At 46.6% G+C, this 16705-nt stretch overlaps 2 protein-coding genes across 2 annotated transcripts; one reads left to right on the top strand and one right to left on the bottom strand.

Moving 5' to 3' along the window:
* The first annotated feature begins 5339 nt into the window (after positions 1–5339).
* LOC124685131 (endoglucanase 20-like) lies at positions 5340–8821 on the top strand. Its single transcript, XM_047219452.1, has 8 exons — positions 5340–5573; positions 6627–6839; positions 7172–7375; positions 7460–7537; positions 7730–7882; positions 7963–8071; positions 8154–8320; positions 8398–8821. The coding sequence occupies exons 1-8, from the start codon at positions 5340–5342 to the stop codon at positions 8776–8778; spliced, it is 1539 nt and encodes a 512-aa protein (XP_047075408.1). The 3' UTR covers positions 8779–8821.
* Positions 8822–9109: 288 nt separating this feature from the next.
* LOC124685139 lies at positions 9110–11607 on the bottom strand. The gene is made up of 5 exons (XM_047219464.1): positions 11238–11607; positions 10900–10937; positions 10434–10701; positions 9890–10170; positions 9110–9817 (listed from the first exon to the last, which is right to left on the bottom strand). The coding sequence occupies exons 1-5, from the start codon at positions 11502–11504 to the stop codon at positions 9385–9387; spliced, it is 1287 nt and encodes a 428-aa protein (XP_047075420.1). The 5' UTR covers positions 11505–11607; the 3' UTR covers positions 9110–9384.
* Between the last annotated feature and the right edge of the window lie 5098 nt (positions 11608–16705).

Genomic DNA, 16705 nt, shown 5'->3' with positions numbered 1-16705 from the left:
ATATTCTCCGTCTCTAATTTCACCATGGACCAGAATGTTAGCTGATGGCAACACAAACAGAGCTTCGCGCCACTCCCTCTAGAACCAAACGGTCAGAATAAAAACATGGGTGCGCACGACCGAATACCACCCGATCCAGCAAACTCCAGGCATAAGGTGCACTGTTACATTCGCCGGAGGAGCCTTCCATAACTCATCACTCCGGCTAGATGAAGAAGAACCGGCCTCAGAAAGGTCACCATCTTCGCAAAAGAAAAATCCTAGGACAACCACCTGTATTGAAGCCAAGTGGGTAGCCCTCACGCCACCCGCCGGAAACCTGCAAGAAACTACTATATTTATATGCATGCAATGCAAGCCAATGCTCTTCTCTAGTTTTTTCGTGCATTTATCTTTCAAACAAGGTATACATATTTCCTTTTCGTTTCATTGTGCATAACCGCAGCTAATAACACTCAAGAATCAGCATACACAGAGGCTCCTTTTGTTTCTCGCTCCTAGATGAAGTTCATGTGTGATGAAAATTGACTCTTGAACAGTAGTAGAATATAATCTTGACTCTTTGCTCGTAGCTAGGAGCCTAGGAATCAAGGCTCTAGAACTTGTTTGCACACCTGCTACTGCTTGCCTGATTGCACAAACAAAATCCTGGCACATGCATCTGGCATTTCTTTTGCTTATCCTTCTACGCAACATCATATGATATGCTCGTCACTGCGAGCAAAACATGCCAATGGTGTGGAGAACTATCTGAAAGAGGACGAACGCTCGAACTATTATCTTCGGTACAAGCAGGGTAAGAACGGAAAGTTGTTGAAGTGTTTGCTCCATGATACTACCACGTTAATGTTTGTAATAAGCGTTATATTTTAGTTGCACTCTAGAATGAGAGATGGACGGAAAAAAGGCAGTAGAACTGTTTATGGCTACAGATCTGCTTTTCCCCATGATCAATTATTGCGTTGAGTTTTCAGTATGCTGGGCAGGTTATCTTTCCCGTTCACTTATACATGTCTGCGTAGACTTGATACTTGAGTTGATAAGCCTTCACTTTGGTTTATGATCTCCATGTGGTCGTGGTAGTGGTAGTGTGGTGCTAAGTTATGGTTGATGCATGTAGTATGAATAGGAAAGATGAGGCAACAATGGCGCTGTGTTGCAAGATGAAGAAACTTGCCATATCTGACATCCACAATCATGTATCAGTATGATCCGTGATGTAATTAATCTACTCTGAGACTTGGATTTTTTAATAAGACAATAAAAAGTTGCATGTATCAACTGATGCAGAGGCTAGGGCTAGACCTCCATTTCGAAAAAAATCTGACATCCACAATCATGTACTTGTGCAATTTCGTCCATTAATAATCCCTTAACTTCCGATTTGATTATGTTTCTTTTATTCCAAGGAGCCCTTGGAGTTAAACACTTAACATTGGCCATCGATACCAGTATACTATATCTAGACTACGAAAAACAATTCCGTAAGAATATTTGTTCACATCCTCGTACAATTAATTAGTCAATGTTGAGTTAGTTCGTAGTTCCCAACCATGGGTGGAGTGAAATCCAACAAAATATCAGTAAATATAAGAAACAAAAAATCATTTATTCAGTGATTTAATTTATAGAAGAATTTCTAAACCCAAGAATAAAAAATGACAAGTTTCTCTTTACTCAGAAAAAGAGCCTGCACATTCCTGGCAACAAAAAATCTTACATGCATGCACTAGAGTTTCTATACATATCACGACAAGTTGTTAGCAAATTTTATGCCATGAACAAAGGTAGACTCCTCACGTCTCGATATCTCCATAGGCAATAAGTTATTTTTTAATAAAGAAAATATATTAATATCAATTACACACCCAGCCTCTTGCAAAGACATAATGTCAAAATAGACATAAAGGATGCACACAACCAAAATAAAGAGAAAGAAAAAGAAGAAGAGCAATATGTTGTATTGTGATCCAAATTCATTCTAAAGGGAGGCTAACTTCTGACGAGCGGCGCGAGCCCTGCTAGTACGGATCGTTGCCACCCCCTATATACAGGGCCGGCTCTATCTTTTGTGTGGCCCTTGAGCGAGATGGCGAAAGAGGCCCTTAAGACTAATATGCATGTACGAATATAAATGTATATATAGATACATGTACCCAGTTTTACTAGCACAATATTAAAAATTGACATTCAAGGATACACTCAAAGTGTGAGATTCTATAAATAACTGTTAACCACTAAGAAATGTCATGTAACTGTAGAAAGTTTTACTAGTGTTGATCTGCATTTATTGAACAAATTATAGTTAGTAAGTTGCATACTACTTCAGAAAAATTCGATGTTAGTTAGTTCCTTACTACCATCCAATGACTGTTCATTGACCTCATCATTAGCACTTAAAATTTGATCATGGTCTTATTCAAGATCACATTCTTGCCTTTGATTATCGCAATGGACATCAACACTATTTGTTGCTGAAAAATACCTATTTAAAGCAGCTCGTCGTGACTCAATAAGTTGATTCGCTCGTGTTTTTTTTCACTCTTTTTCGTAGCACCGGATTTATATTTCCGTTTCGGCATTGTGCATCCTAATATTATGAAAAAATTAAATACATCTCTCACAATGTTTACACAGATGACAAGTGATTTTCTTTCCGGTAAAAAGAGGATGGAGCAAATACAAATTAGCATAATTACTGGATTACCTAAGCAGACAAAGCAGTCGATCGAAAAAGTGGAGATGGTGATATGCGGCTGCAGCCTGCAGGCTGCAGGGCCCTGGCGGGTGACGGCAGGCGCTGGCCGCTGACGATCTGGCCAGCGGACGAGGCCGAGCGAAGTGAGAGGCGATCGCCGGATGACGAATCGAGAGGTGTCGAGGCAATCGGTTCTGGATGGAATAGCAACAAGCGAGACACACGGAGGCAGTGGCCGAGCGAGAAGCGATCTGTTCGATGGCTTCTTTGATTCTTTTCGTGTCATTCCGGCCATTCCCCTCCAGCCCTCCTAGCATCTTTTCTTTCCGTTCCCGCCTGGGCCATTAGCCCTTTTTCACATTTTTCCCAGCACAAAGGTATAGAAGAGAGATGTGCAGATGGGGCCCTGCCCAGGCGGTGGCCCATGGGCAACGCCCATGGTCACCTAGGGCTAGAGCCGGCCCTGCCTATATATAGATCTTGTAAGCCGTCAGCTAGGGTTTATCAGATTATAAGATAACCACCGGCGTTTGTAAACACTACCCAATATAGTGAAGTATTTGCTGCCTGGCGCCCGTGGTTTTTTCCCCTTCTGTGTTGGAAGGGGTTTTCCACGTTAAATCTTGTGTCTCCGCTGCGTTTTCTTTTATCGTTCTTCGTTATTTGCTTGTCGCGTTTATAACACAATCCCTGCCAAACTTATCAGCAAAACAATATGAACTTTCAAAAAGGTTCTCCAAAAACGCCTCCTAAAAGGGAACAGTGCATAAACACCGTTATCGCCTGATCCTCAGATCATGGATTTTCACCCTGAAGAAAGTTCCAGTAAACTCCAGACAATGCCTTCAGGAGATGAATAGAGATCCACCATTGCCAACCGGTGAAGGTCAAACCTAGGGTTTTCATCCTGGAATTCGAGACTTGGTGCCCAAAGAACACCACCAAGAACGAAGTCTCCATGTTGCCGCCCCCGCTTGCCGAACATGTTGTAAAACACCGATCATCCTTCTGACATTATTCACCACAGCTAACATCTCTCCGCCGTAATAGGATAACAAAACATAATACTAATTAAGTCTTGAGCATCGACTATTCAGTGAGTTTTATTTTTCGCCAAGTGCCAACTTTGTTCTCTATTTTTTCTTTTTGGTACAGCAGAAATATTCTGTTGGGTATGTGTCGACGTATACCTTTGCACTTGCCCTTGAGGGGTATTATCTCGCTTTTTTTTCTTTTGTTTTCTATACTATTCATTTCTTTTGGTGGCTTGGCTAATAAGGCGACGCAATGCTGTCATTAGTTAGTTATCAGCAATCATTGCAGAACGACGCCACGTACCAAAGAAACTACAAGCATATCCGCTTCGTCCATGAAACTCACGATCTTCAAGCAGCCAAGAAAGGGAGGTGCAATGGCAAGGAAGCTTTGCATGATCTCGGTACTGCAAGTTAAGATGAGTCAGCACCATATGCATAGAGAGTGACATAATGAAGAAAGTACTTACACAAATATCAAACGAGGCAGGCACCCTTCCCTCCCCCCCCCCCCCCCACACACACACACACAAAACACACACGTTTCATAGTTAGATAAGGCTGCTTCGAATGCTTCGCCTTGGCGCCATCCCTTAGTCGTCATATAAGATTTTTTTGGTCTATGTGGCGCATAATTAATGACGAGAGACGATGAAGCCATGTCCAATCTTAGATACGGTCTCTATATGCCATTATATGAAGAGTACTACGCGAGCACCAGATGAGACTCATAGAATCTTAATATATGTAGGGTCTAATATAAAAAATATCAATGCATTAGAATCGCTGTATCTAAATATGTACATGGCATAAAATAGCACACTAAGGAGTGATCCATTAGGAGCGGCCCCACATCATCTATCTTGCCACCCCTCAACCTGCTTTGGGCAAGCCTTAACCTTGGCTTTGTATATCCATACCAATATTAAAAGTACCTAGTTAGATTTAATCCAGCCAAGCTAGATCATCAAAAAGAAAATATCCAATGTGCATGAACAAATAATGTCAAACCTTGCACCCCTATAATCACTCACACAATAGCTATTTTCTTAATTGCACAATTTTGCTCGTGATTTACATCAAATCCCCTCTATGTTCATATTCCATCGAACTCCCATATTTTGGAACATGCCTACTGCAGATGTTGTTTATCTGGACCGTCTCTCTATATGTTAGCACATATTTCGTGTAATATACATGCAGGTTGTCTGGTTAGTGGTTGCAAATGCTAGTATATGTTTAGTTCGATGAAAATCTGGGCAAATGCACGTATTCGGTTTCTTGGTATATATATGCATTTGGCCTAACTCCATTAAAAAAAATCGATTATTGATAGATGCATGTGCATGGGCCAGATTATTAGCGCGGGTCAGCATTTCTAGGCCAAATTAATGGTGCACAAGTGCTATACTCTTTGTATTGCTTTGCTCCAGCACACCACATGTACAGGAACCTTGATGGTATATCGATTCTCATCACACTATAAATACATGGTTTAGGCCCATGCCATTCTGCATCCATCACAAGAAGCAAAGGCACACAGACATATACACATACAAGCTAGACGCTGATTGAGCTGTAGTACAAGACGAAGATAGGTGGCTACAATGGCGGCGAAGGTATGGGTGGTAACAATGGTGCTATTGTACCGCTTTTGCGCAGGGTTTGGAACTGGAGGCGATCAGGCAACCGATGTCCTTTGTTTGGGCTCGCTGGACTACAACGACGCGCTGGCCAAGGCCATCCAGTTCTTTGAGGGGCAGCGGTCGGGGCGGCTGCCAGCAAACCAGAGAACCAGGTGGCGCGGGAACTCTGCAGTCGCCGACGGCCGACAAGAAAATGTATCGTCTCTTATAATCACGAAACACTGCATCAACATTTGAATAATGCATAACATACTAGCCTAATTACTCTAGAAAGTGGTTTTCACTTCAGCACATTCAAAAGCTGCCTACCAATTATTTTCCATAGACTCCATCTTTTGTTATCAAAATAATCCATCTTTTACCACCTGGAGTCTTCTTCTTCTTCCGGCTTTCTCCTTCCTGGCAAGGCCATTATTTTTCCTCCCAGTACACCTTCCACAATAGATGATATTCTAGGTTTTGGTTCTTTTCGTGGAAAGTGCTAGGTGGAAACAATATTTAAAAGTTCTCAAAAAACACATAAACTTACAATATATTAAGAGAGTGATGCTCTAGCAAAATGCAAAATATAAGTTTCAAATGATATTCTTCTAGTGTGTATGACGTAACTTCTAAACGATTTTGACTTAAAACTTGAAATTTTATGTGTCTATAGAACTCTATCCTTCAAACTTAGTTTATTTTCTGTAGTATTTTTGAAAACGTTAAAACATGAATTGTACGTGGTTTTCATCGCCTATTGCCATTTAAGTTATTTTTTCACCGGATTCCCGGGGCATAACTAGAGGAATATTGATAGAATGTGTGGAACAAGTGGGATCAAATGATAGGAACAATGGTTGGTTAGCTAGGGTGGGGAAGAGTGGCAAAACCGCACCACCGTGGGTAAAGCTGGTTGTTGTTCTTATCTATTTACATGTTGCCTAAATATTTGAAAGAACTCAGTCACATTTCAATTTTTTATTCAGCATCCAACAATCTTCATCTCCACACCACTCAGTAAATGACCTACAATGAAACAATAATACAGATATATTTCATTAAAGCAACACTCTCCTTGACTCCTTCAATAACAATTTTTGTCCAAGTAATTTAACGATTTTGGGCGAGTGAGGCATTCAACGTAAAACCAACAAAGCAGAAATAAAACAAGATGCCAAGCTATGAATAAATATATATACAGTCGGGTCATGTATGCATGATGATGTATTGATGTGTCCTTGGCGATTGATCATCGATCGACCACAGGTTAACCTGACTGGTGGCTACTACGACGCCGGCGATAACGTCAAATTCGGGTTCCCGATGGCATTCACCGTCACCCTCCTGAGCTGGAGCGCCATCGAGTACCAGGGCGACATCGCGGCGGCGGGGCAGCTGGGCAACCTCCGGACAGCGATCCAGTGGGGCGCAGATTTCCTGCTCCGTGCACACACGTCTCCCACTACCCTCTACACCCAGGTAGTATACTCCCTCCGTTCTGATTTAGTCTACATTTTAGAAAAAATGAGACATAGTAGTATTGTATTTATTAGTACTACTTAGATATGTGAACAACTAATTCAAGCTACATTGAAAATAACAACAACAAATAAAGAGAGCAAAACCATTTCGTTTCCAGTGTTGCTGTTGACTAAGAGCTAGAATGTAGACTATTTTAGAACGGAGGGAGTACTTGGATAGTAAAGTGGTAATGTAATGTGTAGAAAACAAGCACATTAAACCGTGGGAGTAGATTTATTTTGCAGAAAAAAGTGAGTAAGTTATCGTGTATTGTTTGTGTTGCGTTTAAGGTTGGGGATGGGAACGCCGACCACGAGTGCTGGGAGCGGCCGGAAGACATGGACACCCCTAGGACTCTGTACAAGATCACCGCGGACACCCCTGGGTCGGAGGCCGCCGGCGAGGCGGCAGCGGCGCTCGCGGCAGCCTACCTGGTCTTCAAGGACGACAGCGACAAGGGCTTCGCTTCGCGACTCCTGGCCGCTTCCAGATCGGTACATCCATCTTCCCGTGGAACATTTGTCTCGTTAATACTAATACTCTAAGTAATAATGAAACCGTAACTGCTAAATTTTCAGCTCTTCGAGTTTGCCAACAATTACAGGGGATCCTTCCAGTCGTCCTGCCCCTTTTACTGCTCCTACTCCGGCTTCCAGGTAAAATTTCTCTAGGCCTGGAACAGATTACTACGTGCGCATGGACTCGTCGGTGGTGTGGAGTTTATGCTACACTCGTTGTTCGCAGTGAGCTGTAGTGTTTTTGTACTAAAAAATTCTGCCTTCTATAAAAATATGGTACGTCTTGGCGTACTCTCGAAAAGTGAAACAAATTGTAATCTGCCACCACAGGATGAGCTACTCTGGTCCTCGGCTTGGCTCTACCGGGCGACCAAGGACGCCCAGTACCTCGACTTCCTGAGTGACAACCAGGGCTCCAGCAACCCTGTGAATGAGTTCAGCTGGGACAACAAACAGGCTGGGGCTCAGATGCTCGCCACACAGGTTGGTCATCTTGATTTCAAGTTATGCAAATGCTTTAGGAAGGCATCCACTCCATAGACTGCTCTGTATCTTGATATCAGGAGTATTTGGGAGGAAAGACAGAGCTAGCAAGGTACAAGGCCAACCTGGATTCCTTGGTCTGCGCCCTTATGCCTAACAGCGGCAACGTGCAGATACAGACAACTCCTGGTACCTACGGACCTCTCTCATCCAATGAGTAAGCACATCGCCAGGTCGAGCTGCAGTTTGTTTCACCACTTTCTGGCTGCAGGAGGGCTTCTCTTTACACGCGATTCGGTCAATATGCAGTACACCACCACCGCGGCTCTCATCCTGTCCATCTACTCCAAGGCGCTCAAGTCCTCGGGCTACGACAGAGTCCGCTGCAGCGCTGCAACCTTCTCTCAAGATCAGATTGCTTCATTTGCCGCATCACAGGTAGGCTTCACTATCATTTCAGTTTATCCCCGCCTGATCTTGCACTGTTCAGTATCCGACAACGCATCGGGTTTCAGGTCGATTACATCCTGGGGAAGAACCCCATGGGAATGTCCTACATGGTAGGGTTCAGCGACATGTTCCCCATGCGAATTCACCACCGCGGCTCATCCATCCCTTCCATCAAGGTTCTAAGCAGGACGGTCCCCTGCAAAGAAGGGTTCTCTTCATGGTTACCGACGAGTGACCCGAACCCGAATATCCACGTCGGTGCGATCGTCGGAGGACCTGATGGTAATGACCAGTTCAGCGACAGCAGGGGGGATTCCTCACACTCCGAGCCAGCGACGTACATCAACGCAGCCTTTGTTGGTGCCTGTGCCGCTGCTATGGGGCAGAAGCAGTCCGTGAAGTTGGAGGAGCCTGTCAACGACCTAGCGCCAACTTCATCATACTAGACCAAAATGATATGCACATGCAAGAAACAATATTATGTCATGTTGCCAAATCTACATGTGTGAGATGAACTTAAAAATTCCACGTGTACTAGTACCCTATACCTGTTTGTGACCACCGTGTATAAGTGTGTAATATCATCTAGCACCAACTTTATGATCTTACTAGACCGAAGCGATACACATCGAATACATGTAAGAAACTTTATTATGTTGTGTTGCCAAAGTTCAATGTGTGAGACAGTCATGCAGCATCTGCATTTAGTGGTACACTGTAAATGCTTTTTTTTTTCAACAAAGACTGTAAATGTTCATGACTACCATGCATAACTGGTTAATAAAAAATATCATTCTTCAAAGTCCAGAAAATATATTACACCCAGTGGCTACAACATTTTCAGTAATCTAATTTGAAGTTTGATCCAATAAATTGTTATCTACAAGTTTCACCTTTTTTTTTTGCGAAAGGTACAAGTTTACCTTCACAGCACTGCAGCTAATTGCTGGAACTAGCCGCAACAGTATATAGATTTTACAATTTTCTCTGTACTGTCACTTATATAGAAGTGTGTTGTTGAACTTCCTTTCCCTCCTTTCGAGACACCTTTGTCAAAGCGAGCCACTGAATTGATCAATCCAAGAACTAGCAAAGGATGCCCAGTTCACACCAGTTTCCACAAGAAGCTCCCAGAACCAAAGGTCAACTGCAAGAACTGCAGAAAAGATGAGCAGAGCCAGTGTTTCGTATCTATTCAAAGGCCACCCTGAAACCTCAGCCATCGTCTTCAAGAATGGAAGTGATTTTCTATCTAGCTCACGGCTTCTTATTGACCATGCTGTGAGCCATTGCACATCCGATGGGACCATATTTAGCTCTTCTCGAAGACGTCTTCCAAGGTCTGGCATATGCCCACCTCCATACAGAACCGCTATTCTCTTGTACCCTCTATTTATCGCACCCTTTATCTTCTCAGTGGCAACTCTGTTCCTCTCCCCAATTATAACCGACTTATCCTCAGCGGGAGCAGTCATAGCTGTGAAACTACCCACAAAATAAACGTAAGAATTAGTTAATGAAGACTCTAAGTGGGTCTAAAGTTTTGAGTGTACTCACTCAGAAGTCAATTGCTTAGCCAGGAAGATCTTTAGAGCAGCTCCTAAATCTAGTTTAGATAGTGCTTCGAGCTCAGGATATCCATCTTGATTTTCCACCGGCAAACAAAGCCCAGTGATAACAAATAGTCCAACAAGTGGCATTGGTAGAACACGTGAAGCCCAGAGCAACTTAGATCTCCAGAAATCAAGACCATCTGGCAAACTTGGTTGCATCAAGGCTTTAGTAGATTTGAGTGTCATGTCAACCGCAAATGAGAAAAAGCTTTCACCTCTTTCTGTCTGAAAAACATAAAAGGCAGTGTTAACATTTAGTCCACTATGTCTGGAAGGCCTTGACAGAAAGAGAAAGTAGAGAACATTGCACACATGAGTTGAAAAGCTGTTTGCTATATGAAGTTTGCAAACAAAGAAGTTACAACCATCATCGTCCAACAGCAACAAAACAAGTCCAGTTAATGAGCATGTGAAACTTATCGTGTAGGTAGTATTACAAAGGGAAAACTGGAAGCAGAAACAAGGCATAATGTAACTAAACTTATAACCTGAAGCTGCTTGAATGTCTCAAAGTCAAGGTCGGCATGTTGCCATTTGTCATCGCCATAATCGAGGCAATCTAGCTGGTAATCCAACGAAAGAATACGAGCCATTTGTTTCTGTATGAAACCAAGAATACTGAAGCCTTTGCGTGAAGATTTAAGCCTCTTGGCAAATGTTGGGTCCTTGTGATTGTTCAAATTATCCCGACTTGTCACCATTTCATAGAGAACGCAGTCATAATCTTCAAGTGCTTGTTGGAGTTTATCAAAGTATCTGAAGAAGAAAAAAAAGTAAATCTTAGCTAATTCACTTAGTTGGCAGCTTCTATCCCTGAATGAATGTGACAACCAGGGCAGGGGATCTTGTGATAAGCAAATGATGGTAGTGATAGACAAGTATGTCAAATTCATAGAGCCGCGAATGCCAACAGAAACTAATGTATAAGCATGAAATGGGGCCTAAAGCACATACTCTTTGTCAGCAATGTGTACAGTAGAAACCAAATCAACCTGCACCAAACACAAAAACACACACAAAAAAAGAATCTATCAGAAATCAGTAGACAATCGTGTAGCAGACTTCCAACTCATGAACCGGGAGAACGATTCACCATTTACCCAAGTGTTGAAGTCATTAACATAATTCACGACCTGTAGCCAGAAATTACACAGGTATCGATCATGAATCACACTATCACACATAGTAACCGTCACAATTCAAGCCTTGGGGAAAAACTATCCGATACGTGGACAGGCACAGCAAGCAGCGCGCAGCAAAATGATAGATAGATCCACCAGGGCGGAACTTACGCGGAGGAAAGGATGGAGGAGCGACCACGGGAGGCGCTTCTCGTACCGCACCACGGCCGTCTGCAGCTCGCCGCCGCCCCTTCCTCCGGAGATGTCCCCGGACCCCGGGCGTCGGTACCGGAGGTAATCCGCGATGGAGCTGCTGGTGGCGAACTGCTCGGCCGCGGCGGCGACGGGGAACAGGACGCGGCGGCGGCGGCGGCGGCGCGCGCGGGTGGGGAAGGCGGCGAGGGAGGTGGAGGACGCGGCCGCTGCTGTGGAGAGCATGGCAAGCAGCGTCGGGGCTAGCTAGTTCAGGGTTGGGATGCGAGCGTGTGTGGTGACGGTGGTGATGGAGGAGGAGACGAGCAGGGGAGGTCGATTGGGTTCCTTGGTCACTCGGATGCGTGGTCCCTGCACTGCACTGCAATGCACTGCTGACTAGGAGTATGCATGTAGGTGGTCATGAGCCGTCCACGCCGCCGCCAGCCCATTCCACCTTAAGGCTTGTTTGGTTGCAGCCCATCCAGGAGGGTTTTCCTTGTTTTTCCAGGCTTCCATTCCCGGGGCCCAATTTCCCTGGTTTAGCCTACGTACCCGTTTGGATACCGCGAGCTGGCCTTTCCGCGTCGATTCCGCTTCCATCCCCGGGAGACAGTTCCACGAGTCGATAGGTGGGGGAAGAGATTCCGTGTCTCACTCTTGCGACTCGGAGGCGGTGACGCTGGGAGCGACGGCTCCTTCCCCGCCGCCTCCCCATCTTCGGCGACCGGAGTGAATCCCTCCTTGATCGCATCATCCGAGCACCTCCCCAACCGCATAGTCCCTCTCCTCTGCCGCCTGTCCCCTCTCCTCTGCCGCCTGTCCCCTCTCTGGCTGACGTGGGCATTACCCTTCGGGTAACCGACATTGCCCTATCATGTATTAACTAGTTGGAGGCCCATGAAGGCACTTGGAGGCAAGGCGGGCCATCTGGATGGTGCATCAGAAGATTCCTTGGTGGGCAAGACAAGCAAGCAACCGAACAAGGAAAGATTAGATTTAAAACTACTGTAAACCTAGTCGTACTCGGTGAGACCTCTTGAGACCTGGCCACCTATATAAAGGCCAGGAGAGGGGCTGCCGAGGGACACAATCAATCTTAGCAATCTTAGTCACCAAAAGCTTAGAGCTAGGTCATCGTAGCACTTAGCCTTCTCGACGAGATCTCAGCCGAATTATTCGGCACCCCAATGTAACCCAATATCTTCATAATCAAGAACAGACAGGCAGGACGTAAGGGTTTTACCTCATCGAGGGCCCCGAACCTGGGTAAATCTCTCTCCCCGCTTGTCTGTGAACCGATGTCTCGTGTCAGCTTGCAGGATTCCGTCAACCCTAAGCCACTATCGGAGGGCATTGCCGAGGAGTACCCTCGACAATTGGCGCCGTCTGTGGGGACCCTGTTGGCACAAGATCGGTCATCGGCAGATCCAGTCATGTCATCGGCAACTTCATCGACACCGTCATCGCCAAGCCTGGGAAGCCCGATTCGATTCGGCTCCTATGAATTCACCCCGCACGGCGACTCCTCTCGCTCAACCTTCTCAGATCTACAAGGAAACATGGAGATGACCTTCGGTAGCGTCCACTACAACGTCAACGCGGAAGGAATCCTTCGGCTGCTGGAATCGCCCACTTCTAGATCGACGAGTCCAAGCGCGTCATCATCACTCGACCCGTCGGCTGGTCTGACAGGGTCGACGAGTTCGCATGCGCCCTCGGCTCCCTGTTCAGCGTCTTCCATGTTGGTAGGATCCGACAATCCTGCATCTTCAGAGTTAACCTTGTACTACTGCTTGAACTGCGACACCAGGCACGGGCTGGGATCGAGCGACACACCGTTCATCTGCAATGCCCAGTATTCATCAGGAGAGGACAGTGTCGACAACATCGTCCAAGGAACCACCCGGAGAACGGCACACCACCAGGTTTATGTCGCCAATAACACGGGAAACACAAGGCACAGAGGAGACAGAGATCACACTCCTCGTTCCAGTAGACGAGCAAGTTTCGAAAACAGCGCTAGCAACCACAACAGCGGTTACACCATCGCGGACGAGGAGTGGGCAGCAGCCAAGGCAGTCGTACTTAACAACACGCCGCTCCCCGCTGGAACCTCGGTTGGAACCCTCAACGCCTATCGCTCTATACTAGAGAAAAACCGGGAGCACCTATCGAAAGAGAAAGCCACCCTCGAGAGACGCCTATCTGCGGCAGACCGATCCAGCGAACGACGAAGAGGCTCGCAAGGAAGCGCCTCTCGAAGTACTCGAGGGCGAGGCAAGCACCGATCAAGACTATCCAGGCTTTCGGAAGATGACGCTAGAGAAATAACATCGAACCTGACCAAGTCCTTTATGACCACGGACACCGCGGGCATGCCACGGCCGAAAACCGTTGCGGGAGCAACGGCCAGCCTCGCTGCATACCTCATCAATCAGCGTCCTAAAGGTTCTATGGCCCAAGCCCATCGAGGTGCCCAAGAAAGTCTCGCGATACTGGGGGATAACCTGGTTCCGCGGAAGGAAAAGACCACGCTACAGGCCAGCGGATCAAAGCATCACGCGAGGGACGCTCGAGATGAAATCACTCAGAGCAGGATCGACAAAGCAAGGCGACGACGCGCCGCTAGGGAGGAGTATGACAGCGATTACACCATCGCGGACGAGGAGTGGGCAGCAGCCAAGGTAGCCGTACTTAACAACACGCCGCTCCCCGCAGGAACCTCGGTTGGAACCCTCAACGCCTATCGCTCTATACTAGAGAAAAACCAGGAGCACCTATCGAAAGAGCAAGCCACCCTCGAGAGATGCCTATCTGCAGCAGACCGATCCAGCGAACGACGAAGAGGCTCGCAAGGAAGCGCCTCTCGAAGTACTCAGGGGGCAGGCAAGCACCGATCAAGACTATCCAGGCTTTTGGAAGATGACGCTAGAGAAATAACATCGAACCTGACCAAGTCCTTTATGACCACGGACACCGCGGGCATGCCACAGCCGAAATCCGTTGCGGGAGCAACGACCAACCTCACTGCATACCTCATCAATCAGCGTCCTGAAGGTTCTATGGCCCAAGCCCATCGAGGTGCCCTAGAAAGTCTTGCGATACTGGGGGATAACCTGGTTCCGCGGAAGGAAAAGACCACGCTACAGGCCAGCGGATCAAAGCATCACGCGAGGGACGCTCGAGATGAAATCACTCAGAGCAGGATCGACAAAGCAAGGCGACGACGCGCCGCTAGGGAGGAGTATGACAGCGATTCTTCGGATGAAAGCCGGGAGAACGATGGCGAGCTAAGTGGGGCCGATTGTTTAAGCTACAAAATCCACGAAGCGATGCCCCCCAGAAAGTTTAAGCCTACTCCTACCGACGCCGCCAAATACGATGGACAGCAGGAGCCGAGATCCTGGATAGACGACTACTTGCAAACTGTGATTTTGCACAAAGGAAATCAGATAGCAGCAATGCAATGCTTGCAGCTCTACCTAAAGGACTCAGCACGAGCTTGGTTAAGAGGTCTGCCGAAGGGTTCCATCAAATCATGGGACGACCTAGTAGATGTTGCCAATTTCCAAGCAACGTACAAAAGACCCGTCGGGATTGAAGAGTTACGGCATTGCCAGCAAAAGCAGAAGGAATCGATGCGCTCATACATCGGGAGATTCACCAAACTCCTAAACGCTGCCGAAGATGTATCTGTCGACAGAGCAATCGACGCCTTCAGCGATGGCATCCGACGTGAAAGCTACATAGAAGAACTCGGACGCAAAAAGCTAAAGACCATAACCAAGCTAATGGAAATCGCCAACAGCTGGGCTGATGGCGAGGACAACGTGCGAAAGCCGCGACAGCGCAGTGATGACGAAGACGATGACCAGCCGAAGCACGACTCGGGTGGTCGAAGGGATCGTCACAAGAGAAGGAAGAACCGCAGCTACGACGACAACAACCTGGTAGCCGCAGGGTACTCCGATCGGCAGGACGATCGATATGACGATAGAAGAGACGATCGACAGGATGGTAATCGGAACAACTCTGGGAACCGTGGCAATTATAAACCACGGCAGCAGAGGACTCCCGAACTGCCCTACGCTGAGCAGATCAACGCTCCCTGTTACTTGCACTCGTATGTCGATTCTAAGGACGTCAAAACGAAGTCGAGCCACTTGCTCAGGGACTGTCGGCAGTTCATTGCCATACACAAACTCATCCAGCAGGCAGGCCAGCAACCGCCACCACCACCACCACCATCTCCACCGCAGCATCAAGTCCAGCAGGCTCAACCTCATCAACCCAACGAGGCGTTTCCACCACCACGTGGGCAGATGAGCATGATCCATAGGACAGGTGTCCCGAGAAGAGAAATGAAGAAGCTCAGCCGAGAGATTAACTTGGCAGAAAGTATCATGGCGAACATCCCCGAGTATGTCGAGTGGTCCTCTCAGAACATTACGTTCAGTCGAGAAGATCACCCGATGACCATACCAAAACCAGGACACGCTGCCCTAGTAGTCGAGGCACAAATCGGGGGGTTCAAGATGAGCAAAGTTTTCATGGATGGTGGAAGCGGGCTAAACATGATATTCGTCGACACAATCAAAAGTATGGGGATCACCATGAGGATGCTAGAAGAAACAGACACTTGCTTCCATGGGATTCTTCCAACTTCACCGGGGTACTCTCTTGGCAAAGTTCACATGAACGTCGTCTTCGGCAACACAGACAATTTCAGGAAGGAAAAGATCGAGTTTGAAGTAGTGAACTGGGAGTCACAGTATCACGCTATACTCGGAAGACCAGCTTATGCCAAGTTCATGGCTGTACCGCACTACGCATACCTCAAGCTGAAAATGCCTGGGAACAACGGGACAAACATCACAGTCTATGGAAGTTTTTCACGCTCGGACAGTTGTGATCGCGACTTTCAGAGGATTGCTGCGAAGTTTGGGTCAAAACAAGAAATTATCGATCCTCCGCCCAAGCTATCGATACGCGAAATTAAGGAGGAGAGACATGTCAGGGAGACCAAGAAGAAGCCAGCCGACCTTGCTCCAGAAGCTTCGGCAGCTAAAATTTCGGCAGTTGATGGCACAGTAGTCTTAGAAGACAGCAAGACATTGGCAATCGCTGTCGAGACCCCCACTGCAATCAACGACGCTTCGAAAACCGCTAACACGGTAGACAAGCCTGAAGATAAGAAGAACCCCTTCCTTGCTTAGAATAGTCGAATAATGTTTAGCTTTCTCTTTTATTTTCAGCAAGGCTCCCCTTTTTTACGCCCTTTAGTACCGTGTTTACCTTATTAATAAGAACTTCAGTTTCGATGCCTTGATAAGCATGCAGTAATTCGGAGCACTTAATCCGCATCATCGTAACCTTTGCTTACACCCCTCGGTGAACGATGGTGCAATGCAGTACGCGGCAAAAGATTGTGTTCCGAAAAAGCC

Source organism: Lolium rigidum, chromosome 1 (assembly GCF_022539505.1).
Source record: "Lolium rigidum isolate FL_2022 chromosome 1, APGP_CSIRO_Lrig_0.1, whole genome shotgun sequence".
In the NCBI taxonomy this organism is placed as follows: Eukaryota; Viridiplantae; Streptophyta; class Magnoliopsida; order Poales; family Poaceae; genus Lolium; species Lolium rigidum.
This window is presented reverse-complemented; position numbering and strand designations above follow the sequence as displayed.